The 15,737-nt window shown below is 59.7% G+C and overlaps 2 protein-coding genes across 7 annotated transcripts in view; one reads left to right on the plus strand and one right to left on the minus strand.

The window, feature by feature from the left end:
* The first annotated feature begins 7 nt into the window (after nt 1–7).
* Nucleotides 8–12,195, plus strand: RNF215 (ring finger protein 215). Of its 4 annotated transcripts, XM_011220182.3 has the most exons (8): nt 22–369; nt 857–928; nt 1,013–1,098; nt 1,534–1,690; nt 5,166–5,285; nt 5,362–5,505; nt 5,765–5,867; nt 5,955–6,788. In XM_011220182.3, the coding sequence occupies exons 1-8, from the start codon at nt 226–228 to the stop codon at nt 5,975–5,977; spliced, it is 849 nt and encodes a 282-aa protein (XP_011218484.1). In that variant the 5' UTR covers nt 22–225; the 3' UTR covers nt 5,978–6,788. The 4 variants fall into 4 exon arrangements, with proteins under 4 accessions (XP_034495598.1, XP_034495599.1, XP_034495597.1 ...); XM_034639707.1 differs by lacking the exons at nt 5,765–5,867; nt 5,955–6,788 and adding an exon at nt 11,402–12,195 and having other exon boundaries at nt 8–369; nt 5,169–5,285; XM_034639706.1 differs by lacking the exons at nt 5,765–5,867; nt 5,955–6,788 and adding an exon at nt 11,402–12,193 and having other exon boundaries at nt 14–369.
* The window catches only part of CCDC157 (coiled-coil domain containing 157), a 14,879-nt gene continuing 7,570 nt past the window's right edge, over nt 8,429–15,737 (minus strand). For 2 of the 3 annotated variants that reach the window (XM_034639704.1, XM_034639703.1), the window contains 9 exons: nt 15,013–15,184; nt 13,653–14,298; nt 12,880–12,957; nt 12,324–12,514; nt 10,895–11,098; nt 10,581–10,749; nt 9,357–9,496; nt 8,848–8,936; nt 8,429–8,758 (listed from right to left, as the gene is read on the minus strand). In XM_034639704.1, coding sequence (XP_034495595.1) covers nt 8,509–8,758; nt 8,848–8,936; nt 9,357–9,496; nt 10,581–10,749; nt 10,895–11,098; nt 12,324–12,514; nt 12,880–12,957; nt 13,653–14,298; nt 15,013–15,184 — 1,939 coding nt within the window. In that variant the 3' untranslated portion in view covers nt 8,429–8,508. The remainder of the gene's footprint in view (nt 8,759–8,847; nt 8,937–9,356; nt 9,497–10,580; nt 10,750–10,894; nt 11,099–12,323; nt 12,515–12,879; nt 12,958–13,652; nt 14,299–15,012; nt 15,185–15,737) is intronic. The other variant, XM_011220179.3, reaches the window with a different exon arrangement.

Genomic DNA, 15,737 nt, shown 5'->3' on the forward strand with positions numbered 1-15,737 from the left:
CGCCGTAGACCCCGCACCCAGACCCCGCATCCGGCCTTCATCCTGGACCAAGCCCTAGCAGCCCAGCGTCCCCTCCCCAGGCTGCCCAGGCCTCAAACTCCGGCTTCCAAAACCTGAGATCCAGATGCCTTCCCCTTCAAACTCGCTCCCAAACCCTGGCCTTGCATCCCCTGTGTGTCCAACCCCCCCTTCCTCCCCCTCTGCCCATGGTCCCTTGCCCCACAGATGGACATCGTGGATGCTGAGCAAGAGGTGCCCGTAGAAGGCTGGATTGCAGTGGCATACGTGGGCAAGGAGCAGGTGGCCCAGTTCTACCAGGAGAGTCAGGGCAGTGGCCCGCAGGCCTATCCCAAGGCCCTGGTCCAGCAGGTGCAGGGGGTGTATGTGGGGAAGGGGGCTGGAGGAAGGGGTTTCAAGGCATCTGCCAGAGCTAGACTGCCAGGTGGGCCCCCTAAGGAGCTTCCAGAGAAGCCTTGGGCCTGGCTGAGGTGAGGGACCCCAGTTTGGAGAATTGAGTCAGTATGGGGTGGAAGTGGGAAGGTGGGAGGAGGCCAGAGAGTGTCAGGAAGCTCCCCCAGGCTCTGAGAGTATGAGATGGGGAGTTCCTGCTGAGAGTTGGTGGGCAGGCCTGTCCTGCTAGGACCAGGGAAGGCACATCATTGTTTGGGTCCCACAGAACATCTGGGGGAGTGGCAGGAGAAATAAGAGTTTCTGCCGTTGACCTCAGGGAGTGCACAGCCAGTCTGTCAAGAGGAAACACTCACTGCAGAGCCAGGAGCTAAGAACTGTGGTCGTGGGTAGTGAGACAGGTGTGCGGGCGAGGGGCCAGCTAGCCTCTGCCTCTGTCCCCCTGCAGATGCGGAGGGCACTCTTCCTGGGAGCTTCTGCTCTGCTCCTCCTCATCTTGAACCACAACGTGGTCCGAGAGGTAAACGGGTTCAGGCAGTGGGGGTGTGCAGGCCAGGGAGGAGGGGACCAAGGCCAGCTGACCTCCTTGTCCGTCCATCTACAGCTAGACATATCACAGCTTCTGCTCAGGCCAGTGATTGTCCTCCATTACTCTTCCAATGTCACCAAGCTGTTGGAGGCACTGCTGCAGTGAGTTGGGGTTTGGGCTCCAAAGGACTGGGCCTGGGAGCCTGGGTGCTTGAGGGGTCCCTGAATCTGCTGTGGTCTCGGGGGTCTTGGGACCAGGGCTTTTCCTGTTAACCTTAACACTGTAGTCTCCTGGTCTGAAAAATGGGTGAGGGGACTGGAGCAAAGAGGCAGCTCTAGGGGCAGAGGGAATTGGCTCCAGCAAGGAGGAAGCCGGATTCCTGATTGACAGGTTCTTTCCGAGACTTGCAGGGCTCCCTGGCCTGGCTAATGTGAGAACTGGAAAAACCAAGAACCAGAAAAGGCCTGGGGGCCAAAGCAGAGGGCTGTGGGATGATACTTGGGAGTATCTTTTTCCTACAAGGCTGGGGTGGGTGGGTCTGGGCCTCTCCTCCCAAGAGCCCTTCTCTCCGGCCCCTCTGTGGCTTTCCCTCCCAGGAGGACTCAGGCTACAGCTGAGATCACCAGTGGAGAGTCGCTGTCAGCCAACATCGAGTGGAAGCTGACCCTGTGGACCACCTGTGGCCTCTCCAAGGATGGCTACGGAGGATGGCAGGACTTGGTGTGCCTGGGAGGCAGTCGGGCCCAGGAGCAGGTGGGTGCCTGGGGAGAGGAGGCTCGGGTGGGGCTGCACACGTGCCTTGTCTCAGATCCTATGGCCTCTCCTTGCCTTGGTGGCCAGGACCGCTTCTGCCACCTCCTGGTGGGTGCTCAGTGCCTGATGGGGTCATGCATAATCAGTGTCAGTTACTACTATCATGTTGTTCTCCCGCTCAGAAGCCCTCCTTGGTTCCTCATTGGCTACAGAATAAAGTTCAGACTCCTTAGCCCAGCTTTCACAGCTTTCCTGTTTACTCACCTTTTTTTTTTTTCCTAGTCTTTTCCTTATACCCTGTCACCCTATGCCATTTACTGGCCTTCGCACACACACCTGGTCTCCTGCCACTAGGCCTTGTCTATGCTTAGCTGCAGACATGGACACTCTTTTTCTCTGTCTCCATATGTCCCCATCTGCTTGCCTTCTTTGGAAATCTTCCCTCACAACCTCAGCTCACCGTTCCTCTCTCCCTCTTCTAAATCGCAGCAACGCTTTGTCAGGCCCCTCATAGCGTTCTTAGGACAGCTCAAAGCATCTAAGTGTTGGGGAATGTGACTTTGTCTCCCGAAGGCTGGAGCTGTGTCTTACTAGTCTCTGGATTTCTCAATGCTGGGCATCGAGAAGGTTCAAAGATATTTTGTCCACAAGCATCTTGCAAGTCCCTACTCTGTCAGGGTGGGCATGTCCTGGTTTCCTGGTGGGCAGCGTCTAACAGGTGTCAGTGGGATTGGGCCACACCCGGCAGCTTCAAGAGTCAGGCAGGCTTGCAGCCTTAGCTGAGCGATCTCAGGTTGAGCGTTTAACCTCTTTGGTCTCCTGTTCCTAATTTGTGAACAAGGACAGCACATGGCCACGGGATTGTCAGGGGGTCGTGTCAGGAGGTCAGCTCGAGGTGGGCACAGAGCAGGTGGGCAGCTCCTGCTACTCTGAATGTGTTTATTGTTATAAGTGCTTGAATAAATTAGCTGTCACCAGCTCACTTTTGAGGTCCTAAGACACTTAGGGCTCGATGGGAAGGGCTGTGGAGGGTCCAAAAAACCTGTGAGACCTGGGAACTGTCCCAAAGGGGCTCAACGACGAGCAGGGAAGAACTCTCACACGAAAAGGCCTCAGCAGTTCAGCCCAGATGTTGTGTGCTCATTCCTATTTGAGTGGCAGGAACTGAACCACAGTTGTGTGAAGGGAGCAGGCACTGGGACTGGGAGAATGAAAGGGCTTTCTGGAAGAAAAGGGAGCCCCACCAAGTCTACCCCTGGAGGGCAGCCCACACAGATGTCCGGGTGGGGCAGGCATTTGGTGGGGGCTGTCAGATGAGAAAGGAAGTGCCTGCAGAAAGGCTGGAGCTAGGAGAAGAGTGGGCTGGGCAAGGGGCGCGAGAGTGGGAACGTAGGCAGTCTGCAGGTCCGTCTGGCTGGTACAGGGGGCAAAGCTGAGCAGCCGTGCTGTCGGTCAGGGTGGGCCCGTACCAGTGCTGGGTAGCCGTGATAGCCAAGGTGTCTTAAGGGTGGTTGGGGCCAGCTCTCAGCCCCAACCCTAGGGCCCAGTCACCATCCTTCGAGTGTGGGAATCCAGAGCTACAGCGCCCATGCGTCAGAAGGGTCAGGTGGACCACTCCCTCGCTGCTCTGATGGACAGACCCTGCCGTCCCTCCTCACCTGGGGGTCCCTAAGATTGTGCTGAGCCTGCAGCAGAGCTCCAAGCTAGCCATGCCTTGGCCCACCCAGGGCTCGCAGGCTGCTCCAGAGCATGGAGCTCCAGGGTCTGCCCTGGAGAGCTTACCTGGCAGTGGCCACTCAGTGAGTCTTGCCACGTGTCATCCTGGCTCAGCAGGGCCCAGGGCACACAGGCCGGGCAGTTCCAGCCCTGGGCTCCTGGGGCCCCATTTGGGGAGGAGAAAGGCCATGGCTGTCACTCTGCTGGGGTGAGTGCCGAGCTGGTGGTGGGCGTGGGCCCTCCGGGACCCAGGGGACGCATCTGAGCTCAGCCTGGGGGCTTGGGGAGAGCTTCCTGGAGCAGGTGTCACCACCGCACCACTCCCTGGGGAAGACGGGGGGGCACAGAGACCAGAGGAGAGAGGGTGAGGAACAGGAAGTGGGGGCTGATGGACCTCTCTTGAGAATGGCCTTTTGGGCGCCTCCACTCTGAGCAAGAGCAGTGTCTTGTGACACCAGCAGCACCTAGCCTTGTCCAGAGAGGTGCTCTCTTTCAACAGCACATCACTTCTCGGCCCCTCTCCCCCAACACGATGATAGTTGAACTTCATTGTTGGCTGGGGAAGAACATGATGGCAGAAGGCTACTAGGAATGCGGAAAGCTTTTAAATGAATGCATTTATTAGTCACGACACATCCAGAGAACGTGTGAACCGGTGTGCCTGTGTGGGTGAGCTGGCTGGGTTTTGCTTACTCTGCCACATCATTTCCTGAGCCAGCTGTTTTGTAGTCAAAGCCCAGCTGCCACACTGCTGTGGGGGGGGGGAGTTAAGTCAAGGTCAGTGCATGTCCCCCATCCCCACCCCAGGAACTCTGAGGCTCTGAGGGGCCTCTCAAAGGCCGAGGCAGGTCAGATGTGGTTCCTTCCCACCAGTGAGAGTCTGAGGACTGCCAAGGGCAGCGACAAGGAAACACACAGTAAAGAGTGTGAGGAGGGCTGGGCTGGGCAGGGGGAGGCAAGTGGGGAGCATCTGCCTAGCCCTAGTGGTCAGGGAGAGCTCTGGAGCAAGGGGCATCAAAGGCATTAGCCGAGGGAAGGGGTGAGGAAGAACTGGGAAGATGAGAAAGAGCAAGGAGCATGGGACCCTCAAAGGACAGAGGGGGTGGGCGATCTAGGGCCTTGACAGATGGCTGCTAGAGGAGTTCGGGGTCTCTCCTGAGGGCGGGGCCGTCGCAGGGAAGGGTGTCAAGCAGGGGTCCTGCGTGATCAGGTTTGCAGGTGAGATCCTTGTCGCTGTGGGAAATGGGCCGGTGAGGCTGGAGCGGGGCCCCCAAAGAGCAGAGGAGTGGGATGGAGGGGAGGGGTGCATGAGCCACCTAAGAGTGAAGCCACAGGGGACCATGTGAATGCTTGGCCCAGATGCAAGTGGATAGGTGATGGTGCCCAGGAAAGTAGACCAGGAGAAGTGTGGGGTAGGGATGGGGGTGGGAAGGTAATAGGGTCCTGGGCTGGGGCGTCTGTGGGGCTGCCAGAGAGGAGCTTCCAAAAATGCAGAAAACACTGTTGCCCGGGAGAGGGGCTGGGGACGGATGTGGGTCCCCTCAGCGGCTAGACACCCAGGAGCTGTATAGACAGTGTGGCACAGTGGGGCAGACCCTTGGGGCACAGATGGGAGGCACGGAGGCTTCAGAAGAGGAAGCCAGGAGCCTGCAGGGACACGCTGCAGATGGACCTTACCTGCCTGGTCCTCAGAGTGGCTTCGCTGGGGGAAGAGCGTAGAGCGGCCCCAGTATCCCTGACACCCTGCCCTCCTCCCCAGAAGCCCCTGCAGCAGCTGTGGAACGCCATCCTGCTGGTGGCCATGCTCCTGTGCACAGGCCTCGTGGTGCAGGCCCAGCGGCAGGCGTCAAGGCAGAGCCAGCGGGAGCCTGGAGGCCAGGTGAGAGCCAGCCCCTGGGAGCCCCGGTGTCCCGAGCCCTCCAGCCTGCCTAACTGTGCCTGCCCTCTGCCACCAGGTGGATCTGCTCCAGCACCGGGTGCTGCGGAGACTGGCATCTCTGAAGACCCGGCGCTGCCGTCTGGGCAGGGCAGCACAGGCCCCCCCTGAACCCGGTGCCGAGACCTGCGCCGTGTGTCTGGATTACTTCTGCAACAAGCAGGTTAGTGCCGCAGGCGGAGGCCAGCCATCAGCTGACCTGTGATGTCGCTCTCTCTACTCCTGAGAGACCCCAGAACCGTTTCGACCAGGCCCTTATCCTCCCAGCTCCTACTGTAACTAGGAAAGCAGAACGGGGTGTGTGTGTGTTGGCGAGGGGGTGATAGGCTGTAGGGGTTTCAGTTCTCCTGTGCAGGTGGGGGCCAGGCATCCCCACTTGGAGGCCTGACTCTGTGGCCTGAGCCTTCCCCCACACCCTGCAGTGGCTCCGGGTGCTGCCCTGTAAGCATGAGTTTCATAGAGACTGTGTGGACCCCTGGCTGATGCTCCAACAGACTTGCCCGCTATGCAAATTCAACGTCCTGGGTAAGCACCAGCGGTGGGGGCCCTTGGCTGGGTATACCTGCTCCCCACCTGACACCTCCCTCCCTGTTTTTTCCTCCTCTCCTGCAGGGAACCGCTACTCAGATGATTAGCTCCCCCCACTGGGTCTCTGCATGTGGGCGAAGGACCATCCCACCTGCACCCTGGCCCTAGGCCTGGGCTCCTGGAACAGAACAGCGGGATAGACAGGAAGCCCTGCTGGTGGGAGGAAGGCTAGGGGCCTGCTGAGGGGCAAGGCACCCCATCCTATTCATACTGGGATGGAGGGACCACACTCCCCAGTCCAAGGACGCAGGGTCTGGACCTGCCAGTCAAGAAAGAGAAGCCACCTTGGGGCCCTTCTCTACCATCCTGGGGTGTCTGTGTCTGCCCTCCTCGTAGGCAGCTCCCAGGACCCTGGGCAGGGGCCTGGGGAAGGAGGGTGTGGGCCAGTACAGCTGTTCCCAGGGCTCTGGCGGCTCTCTGACCTGCCTGCCAGGGCATCCCTGGGGACTGAGGCTGCAGTGGCTGGCTGGGTTTTGTGCTTATTTATTGGGGGTTGGGTTGTGAGAGGAGCTGTCTGGCCTTGGGGACATCCTGGCCTGACCGGCTTTCAGGACACATCTCAGTCAAGGCTGTGACGTTCAACTCGGAGGCCCCTCCACTGATACCGCCCTCAGCCCTTGGACACTAGGAGCTGGGAGCGCTACTGCCTGTCCAACTGGGCTCCCTTCCCAGGCCTGGTTGGGACTAGAGGCCCCCGAAGCCATCGGGTCCTATGCTGCTTGGCCAGGCTACAGGATGCTGACCAGGATACTTGAAGCTGCAGGATAAACGTGGTGCATCTTTTAGGGGCAGCCAGGGTTTTTTAGATTTGGGGTCGGGGAGGTTTAATATTGAAGTAAACATGGATATATTTTAACATAAGAGATCAGATTTGTGTGGATGTCTTAAGACAGAGAGGTCGCCTTGCGCTCTACTGCCTGTGGGAGGTGGATTCTAAGACGGGACCCCAAGATCCCCCCCCCAGTCCTCATGAACGCGCCTTGTTGTAAACCTGCAACTGGGAGTCTAGAGGATTTTACTCCCATGCTTAGGTTATATTCTAAGGCACAGGTGACCTTAAGATAGGAAAAGTATCCAAGAGGGCCTGACCTAACCACGAGAGCCCATTAGAAGCAGAGAGTTTTCTCTGGTCTGGTAGAAGAGGAAGTCAGAAAGTTGAAGCAGGAAGGGCATTCAGTGCATGAGAAATTCTCTGTTGCTGACTTGAAGATGGAGGGGGCCACGTGGCAAGGAAGGCAAACAGCTTCTAGGCGCTAAGAGTGGCCCCTGCTGACAGCAGCCTGCAAGGAGCTGGACCTCAGTCCTACGGCTACAAGAAGCAGAATTCTGCCAGCAATCAGAAGGAGCCTGGGAGTGGGTTCTTTCCCAGAGCTGTCAGAAAGGAATGTAATCTGGCAGATACTTTGACGTGAGTCTTCTAAGATCCTGAACAGAGAACCCAGCCACGGGGCTTGAACTTCTGACCTCCAGAACTGTGAGCACAGGGGAGCTGAGCTGTGATGGGTCCTCCCCCTGGACTTGGGCCCACGGCTCTTGCTTCAGGGACCCCACCCCAAGGGCTGGCTCTCACCTGTGAGGGGCAGGGCCAGGGCCAGGACATCCCAGTCTCTCTCAGGAATGCCAGGCTCCGCCGAAGCCGGAGTTGGGCAGATAGTGGCCATGCCAGTTCAGCTACACACATGGCCCCTCTTGACCCTTCTCTGTAAATTGAGGCACTCTGGGAGTGCCCACCCTGAGAAGTCCTCAGCAAGGCCTTGGTGACTCAGGGCAGGCTGGAGGCTTCATGGAGAAAACTGGACTGTGGGCCTGGCGTGGCTGGATGGCATCAGTGCCGGGGCCCCAAGAGACAGGCCTGGGAAAGCCAGGGCTTGCTGGATGTCCCATTGTCTGGTTAGGTGAGGCCTTGCCCTGCCTTCTAGGGATCCAACCTCCTGGATTTAGAGAAACCCTTTGTGACTTACATTTCCTGAAGGTGAAGAGCTCCTTAGTAAAAGGATGACTGACTTTCTTGGGTCCTTAATGTTCCCATCCCAGGTTCAGAGCTGGGGCAGAAGGGCCCAGGCCCAGGCTGGGGCTGGGAAGGCTTCCCTGCCCTCTGCCTGCCTCTGTGAGCCCAGAGCCAGGACCCCCTTTCTCTGACTTCCTCACTGATCCTACCGTGGCAACTGCTCTCCTTCCCTGACATACCCCCTACTCTGACCCTGCTCTCCACGGGTGGGAGTCACCGAGTCCATGTCACCCTTTTGCCCTTGTTTTGGGGGTCAAAAGACTGCCTTTCACCTGGCCTAGGTGCTAAAGCTTCTTTCTGTCCCTGGTGTGCTTTCTTCCCCCACTGCCCTGTCAGGACGGAGGCAAGTAGCACTCATTTACTGAGGGCCCGCAGTGTGCCAGGCCTCTGCTGGCAGATGACCTGCATGGCTGGGGACTCGGTGGTCCCTGCCCAGAACAGGGAATGAAGGACTCTGCCTCTGGCTCACCCAGTGCTGTGAGGCCAAGGGTACTGTGGGCAGATGGCCGGGGCTTTATTACATTGAATGGGTTGCCAACCACCTGCCCTCCAGCCCCACCACACGGCAGGCTACATGGGCCGCTCCTGGGGCTGGTATGCAGGGCTGGCCTGGCCCTGGCCTGGTGACAGTCTCCTCCTCAGCCTGGCCAAGGCCCGGATGGGGTTCTGAGCACAGTTGGTTGAGTGGGTCATGTTTTCCAGGGAGGACCTGCCCGGCTGACTGCAGGACTGCTGAGGTGGGGATGCCTGGAGCTGGCATGGTAGGGTCCTGCCCGCGCTGGCTGTCCTGCTGCTAGGCAGGTGCCGCCTGCCCAGGGGCCTGAGGGAGGATCAGATGGCAAGATCCCCTGTGAGTGAGGGGGACCGACCCACCCCTGTCTGCCCCACCTCTATCAAAGCCTTACTCACCCTGGGGAAGCCTTCTGGGCCTGGGCCAGGGGCACTGATCCCTGGATTCCCTTGCTGGGAGGGGCCCAGAGCTGGTCCTGCGGGATCAGCTGCAAAGAAAGCCAAATTCAGAAAGGCCCAGGAAACGTCTCTGCACTGTTTAGCGAGGGTGTCATCGCCATGGAGGGAGAGGGAGGGCCCAGACCCATACCCACAGCCCCTTCCTCTCAGGGGCAGGGTTTGGGGAGTCTTCCAGGGCCACCCCAGCTGCAGGAAGTGTGGGAAGTTTTGCTTTCCAACAAGGTTCCGGGTTGTCCTTAAAATAAAGGCAACAAGAGCTGGAGGGGGGAATCCAGAGCTGGCAGGCACTGTACCGTGCTCATGCCTGCTTGAAACATGGAAACTGCATGTGATGAGGCAGGCTTTCAGTAGGTCCCCGGGAGGGGGGGTTCTGAAGACTTGCTGGGTCAGGTGCCTCCTCCAAGTCCCCAAGGGCTGGCCCTCTCAGGCTGGGGAGCCAGGCTGCCCACCTTGAGGCTCCCCTGTTGGGCTGCCTCCCGGATTTTGGACAGCATAGATCGGAGCCGCCCATTCTCCTCCTGCAGGACCTGGATGCGGATGTCGTTGGCCTGTACCTGCCTCTCCATGTCATCTGTAACATTGCTGGAGCCTGCAGGGACATAGTCTCTATTACCTCGCCCTGCCAGGGCTGCCTCTGGTGCCCAGTGGGACGGGACCTCCGAGGGCACACACACTAGCTGGGGTATGCCTTGGGTTGGTGGCCTGGCTAGCACAGGGGAGCCGAGCAGGGTCAGTGCACTAGGCCCCCCCCCACCTCATCTTCCATCCCCTGAGGCATTGTCCCGGTTTCCCACCCCCTACCTGCTGGGAGGTGACCAGAGCATTGTAGAATTTGAGAGCTGAGTGGAACCTCAAGCTCACTGAAGACTTTATAACTAGACAAGAGAGTGACTCTCTTCCAAAGCCACCTGTTTTCAGAGGGCCAGAGAGACAGCGAGCTGCCTCAAGTCACGCACCAGCTCTTGCATATGAGTCACAGGAATTCAGCAAGCACGTTCTTTTCTACCACTGGGGACATGGATGCTTTCTTTCTGACTCTGAACCTGAGCAAGTTGCTGCTGCAGCCTTGTGGTTTGTGAAAGGGCTGTTACCCATCTTATGGGGTGGATCAAAGGACAATAGAAGGGCCTGGCATACAGTGCTCGGGACTGATGACTTATCATAACCAGCTAAATTGCAGTGGATCTTCCCAACAGTTCTGCAAGTGGATTCACCCCCCCAGGGGTGAGGGCTGGAGGGCCTGGAATGGGAACCTAGGTTGCCTGGCATCCACTCCTCTGCTGAGATGGGTACCTGGAATTCCTGGGCCATGGGGTGCATGACACTGGACAACTGGGGCAGTGCCCTTGGAGCTGGCCCCGTGGTGTGGTCTGGGGAGACACGAGGACATTGAGCAAGGAGTGGCATGTGCCATGGTAAAGAGCACAGGCTACAGAGGCAGTTAGACCTGCATATGGACTCAGCTGTGCGACAGTGGGCAGTCCCCTCGCCTCTGGGCTTCTGTGTCTCCATCTACAGAGTGGCTAACACATTAAGCACCTGTGTGTCCTGGGGACTCGGTAGGAACTATGCTGCAGGCTGGGGAGCTATAGACTTCAGTGTCTTGCCCAGGTGAGCCCTCAGCTGCCTGTCCGGGCCCCAACATGCCCTGGCCAGCACCTCCGGGCCCCTACTTGGGATCTGGGCCTCGATGGGTCTGTGCAGGTCCGGGAAGGCCACCAGCAGCCGCTCCCGCTCCCTTAGCTCCACGAGCTCGCGTTCCAGCTCCGATACGGTCAGCTGCAGATCTGTCGTGGCCTGCTCCAGGCCTTGCTTCTCCCGTTGCAGGCTCTGCAGCAGCTCCTGGGACAGGGGGGGCTCAAGCCTTGCCCAAGGAGTGGCTCCCGGCTCCCCTGGGGACACGCTCCTCCCATCCGGGCGCGGGGCAGGCCTGCAGGCCTCTGGAGAAAGGGGAGAGCCATCCGCACCCTTCCCTGCCTGCTCCTACCTGCTGGGCCAGGAGCTGGCTCTGCCCTTGCTTCCTCTCGCTCTGAACACTCTGCAGCTGCTCTTCCGCCTCGGCCCGTTGGGCCTCAGCCTCGTCCAGGCTGCCCCGCAGCTCCTCATGCTCCTGGTCCAGCCTGTCCAGCTGCTGCAGCAGGGCTCGCTGTTTGGACTGCAGGGACTGAGCCAGGGCGGGCGGGCAGGGAAGCTGTGAGGCCCATGGGGCAAGGCCCAGCCATGGGACAAAGGAGGCTACGGTATCTTTGATCCTCCCCCTTGTGCCCCTCGGTGTACAGAGGAGGCTGTGCACATGTGTGCAGCAGAAGGGGCAGAGGGGAGATAGTGCACACCCCACTGGACCCCCCAACCCAGTCAGGGCCAGGCCCCTCAATTTGCAGACCCCTGCCCCTTCGGAAAGCAATTGACCAACTATCAGTCTCTTCCCCTCTTCTTTCTAATCACAGCCTCCACTGTGAGAGGAATTCTGGCCAATACATTTTCTTCTCCTTAGGTCTCCCACGTCCCATCAGCTCACGTCACTTGGGACCCACAGTTCCTGACACCCACTGAGTGCAAAGCAGGAAGAACCAGTGCTGGCCTGCTCCAAGTCCTGACTACCTCTGGCGGGCTGTGCAGCTTTGGGCAATCTCCTTAATCTCCCTGAGCCTCAGTCTCCTCATCTATAAAACAGGATGACGAGAGTATCTACTGCCCTACTGTGGTGGTGAGGAGTAAGAACAAGAGGGCTACAGGGGCCGAGGCCCAGCACCTTGTTCACAGCACACAGCGCTTCCTGGTGACCGTGACTGTTCGCAGGACATGGAGAAAAGCACCCGCTTGGGATTGAAAGGCTTTCCCATCGTGGGCCATGTGTGATGCTGGGGACTTCTACCTGGGGTCTTGGTTTCCCTGCCGAGCCTCTGAGAGTAAGACCAGTCAGAACAGTTCTCAGGTCTATCCCCTGCTCCCTCAGCCCTACCTTTGAGGTTTCCTGCAAGGCCCCAACGCCTGGGGCACCCTTTGCCCTCCCTGTCCTTCCTCTGACTGATGAGCTAATCACCAGCCCTTGGCATCCGGTTCAAAGGCCACTTCCTCCCAGAAGCCATCCTGGATTCTCACAAACAGACGTGACTGTCCTTCTGTGGATCCCTGCAGTATGTTCCCTGCACCTCTCAGCCATCTGGCAGCAGGGCTGTGGTGGCCCAGCTGCTTGTCCTCGCTGGGCAGGGAGCTCCTCCAGAACAAGGCCTCCTTTGGCTGCCTCTGTCCCTGGATCACTGTTTCCCCAGGGCCCAGGGCTCAAGACTCTTGGTAAAGATCAAACAAAAACCTGGGTGTGTGTTGGGGATCAGATAACCCCCCACCCCCAACCAGCGGAGTTCTCTTTTCCTGCAGCCTACACCGCAGACACCCCCAGGTGCTGGGGGCCTCACCTCCTGGTGGCGGACCATGCTGTCAACGCGGGCCTTCTCCTTGTCCAGCTCTGTGCTGGCCCAGCGGATCTGCTGACTGGCCCCGTCCAGCTGCCCTGTCAGCAGCCGCACCTGCCCCTCCAGCTGCCGCACCTGCCTCTCGGCCTCCGCCCCGCGCTCGGCCTCCTCTTGAAGCTGCCGGGCCTTTGTCTCTGCAGGATTGAGTGGGCACGGGAGGGGGTAGAGCAGCGGAAGCCTGGGTGCAAGTCCCTGCACTGCCTCTGACCCAGGATGGGACCTGAGGAGGGGCGGGAGGGGTCACAGCCTGTCTCCGGGCCTCAGTGTCCTCAGCCACAAAACGCGGCTCTCAACCCTGCCCGAAGTGGGTTGTGAAAACAGAAGGTGCTCTCCGCTTGGGAGGTGGCACCCCAACTCTGGCCATCCCCCAGCAGTGTGGCCAGTCAGGCCCATCCTCATGGTCCCCAGAAGCCCAGGGAACAGAGACAGAGGGTGCTCATCCAGCTGCACCACCGAGCACAGGACACGGGGGACAGGGCCGCACCACGGGGCTCCTCACCCACGGCCTGCATGGACTCCTGTTGCTGCTTCAGCTCCCCCTCTAGGGTGGCCACCTTCGTCTTCAGGTCACGTGTTTCTGCGGAGGTTGAGAGAGAGGCCCTTCAGAGGTTCCCTTGGGCCTGGCGGGAAGGCGCCCGCGCGGTGCGCTGCGGATTGGCTGCCTGGGCCTGCAGACGCGCTGGGGAGGTGCCAGAAGGCCAGGGCTCCCCTCCTCCTGCTTCCTATTGGCCGGCTGCCAGGTCTCTACACCGCTCTGGGCCTCCGTGTCCTCCTCCGCAGAGGTGACAGGCTCAGGAAAAGACAGTGACCTGCCCAAATCCCTCAGCCCTCCCAACATCAGCGGGCACTGGCCTGCTTCTAGTGCCATAGCTGTCTCTGCCCGCGGCTTTCACGGAAGCCAGGGGTGCTGCTCTGGGGGCTGCCAGCGCACCGAGGGAGCAGCTCCCCCCCGGGGGTCCCCTTCAGGGACACACAGGAGTGAGGGGATCAACTCCCCAGCTCCTTTGCCCTCTGAGGGGACAACTCTGAGGCGCGTGTTCTACGCCACCAGCCCCAGAACTCCCCAGTGGGATTAAGCTCCATTTGTCGGCGGGGTAACCAGCTTGCTGAGCTGCCTTCCCTCGGTGTCTCTGACCCCACTCCCTAGCCTGGATTTCTTCACTCCAACGACGTGCACCTGCAGCCCTGTTATGGGGTCTGCTTCCAGAAGAGCCCCCGCTAAGGTGGCCGCAGAGCCCCAGGGACTGAGGGCCCGGCCCCTGTGGCACAGACCTGTGCGCAGCTGCTGCTTGTGGCGCTCGCACTCTGCCAGCTGCCGCGCGGCCTCGTCCGCCTGTCGCCGCTGCTTGCCCTGCTCCTGCTGCAGTGCCTGCTCCAGCTGGCCCACCTGCTGCTTCAGTCCTTCCTTCTGCCCCTCCGCCTCCTCCAGCTGGGCCCTAAGTGGCCCAACAAGCTGAGTGAGGGCCCCCACGTGCTTACTGAGGCGTGTCAGGTCTTTGCTCTGCTCTGCTGCCCAGTGGCCCATGGTGGCGGCCGGCAGCGGCCTGAGGCCCATGCTGTCCTGCACCAGCTGCTGGAACTGGCATAAGGACGAGGGCAAGTTCTGGCTCTGACACAGGCTGATGAGCACCTTGCCCACCTCCCGCAGGCTGCCCTGGACGCTGGTGCACGCGTCGCAGGGCACCAGGGCCGTCTCCACCGTCTGGGAGTGAATGCTCCTACTGTTCTTGGCAGTCCTGGCTGGACACTGTGGGGAGACTCTGACGGGGAGGCTGTCCAGCTCTTGGCAGGTCTGGGGCAAGCCTGGCGTCAGGGAGGGTGGCTTCAGGAACTTGGCAGTCACAAATTCAGGGCTCCTGGCTGGCTCGCCCTTGGCTGTGGGCTTGGAGGTGAGGCTCTCCCCTTGGTTTACCCTTTCCTGTGGTCAGGAAAAGAAAGGGAAACCAGATGAGGGAGACGGGCCTGGGAGGTGATCAGTTTCCTGGGGATATTCTGCGCAGCCTCTCCTGATGCTCAGACCCTTAGATGTTATCTGATTTCGAGGTGAATGAGAGAACCTTCTTTCTTTGCTGCCTCAACTTACCAAGCCCAAGCCAACTCTCTGCAGCTCCCTGCTCCCCCCACCCACAGGCTCCGTGCAGTTCCGTGCATGGTACAAGGAGTGTAACAGTGAAACTACGGCTGATGGTTACAGGGTTCTTGCCCAGTGGACTTGCTTGCTCTTATGTCACCATAGCTGCTCTCGGTTTTCCTTTCCTCCCTGTTATGGTGATGGTGGTCCTTCTCACCGGGATTTGTGAAGATTACAGGAGAAGCCGTAACAAATGGGGCGAATGTTAGCAGTATCGCCCAACACCACCCCGAGACGTAGAGACTGACATTGTTCCCACTGTGCAGATGAACAAACTGAGGGGCAGGGTAGGCTCAGCATAAACAGCAGAGCCAGGTGGCCCAGACATGACCCCCCGAGGCCTGCATGGCTAACTGCGCGCTGCGGGGGCTGTGACTGGGAGGCTGCAGAGTTGACACGGTCTCCTTCAGGCAGTGTGAAGCCAGCGAAGGTATGCACATGTGGTGTGCCAGGAAGCTGGGACTGGGGCAGGGTGGACAGGTGTGGGGGTGACTAACCCACCTGGGGGGCTGCCTGCTGGTAGATCACGCCCAGCCTCAGCAGGCTGTTCCAGAAGCGCCGCACTGTGAGACCCACGGACATGCAGGGCCCCACAGCCCGGGTAGGGGGCACTGTCTGCTCCGAACCAAGGTTCTCCAGGTAGCTTGTGCAGCTCTGAAGCAGCAGCAGGAGCCTGCGGGCAGAGGCGGCAGGGTCAGCTTGGGTAGAGCCTGGCGCCAGGGGGTCTGCACAGCACACAACTAGTAGCCGCTGGCTCTGGGGACCTGGAGGGCCTTTGCATATGCTCTGCTGGACCAGCTTCAAACCCAATCCAAGAGCCACCTCCTCCAGGAAGCCCTCCCTGAGGGCTGAACTTGGGGGCCTCTTCTGGGCCTCCTGGCTGGCAGCACTTCTGCCTGGCTGTTCCCCACCGCACTGGGACACTCTCTGGCTGACTGGGACTCGCTTCAGTTGTATTGCATGCAGTCGGAAAGCGCTGGGTGGGTGGCTGCATTACATCACATGGCTCAGAGCCTTCACCTTACAGAGGACCGCGCTGAGACCCTGCAAGCGGAAGGGACCACCCACAGCCTCAGGGTGAGCATGCGGGGCAGGGCGCCCTGCAGCTTCCTGATTCTAGTCAGGGTCTTCTCCTGCAGGGCGAGCTGCTTCTGTGACATCAGAGACGTGAGGACAGCTAGGTGTCTATCCTAACTTCAGTGTTCAACGTTAGAGTTGGCTACTTT

The sequence above is a fragment of the Ailuropoda melanoleuca genome, chromosome 12 (assembly GCF_002007445.2).
Source record: "Ailuropoda melanoleuca isolate Jingjing chromosome 12, ASM200744v2, whole genome shotgun sequence".
Classification (NCBI taxonomy): domain Eukaryota; kingdom Metazoa; phylum Chordata; class Mammalia; order Carnivora; family Ursidae; genus Ailuropoda; species Ailuropoda melanoleuca.

What these genes read in the sequence shown, in the direction of transcription:
- RNF215 (XM_034639706.1), top strand. Translation starts at nt 226, where the DNA reads ATGGACATCGTGGATGCTGAGCAAGAGGTGCCCGTAGAAGGCTGGATT. An exon ending in AGCGGGAGCCTGGAGGCCAG is followed by an intron (nt 5,286 to 5,361) that starts GTGAGAGCCAGC and finishes CTCTGCCACCAG; the next exon opens with GTGGATCTGCTCCAGCACCG. An exon ending in ATTACTTCTGCAACAAGCAG is followed by an intron (nt 5,506 to 11,401) that starts GTTAGTGCCGCA and finishes TCTTCTCCTTAG; the next exon opens with GTCTCCCACGTCCCATCAGC.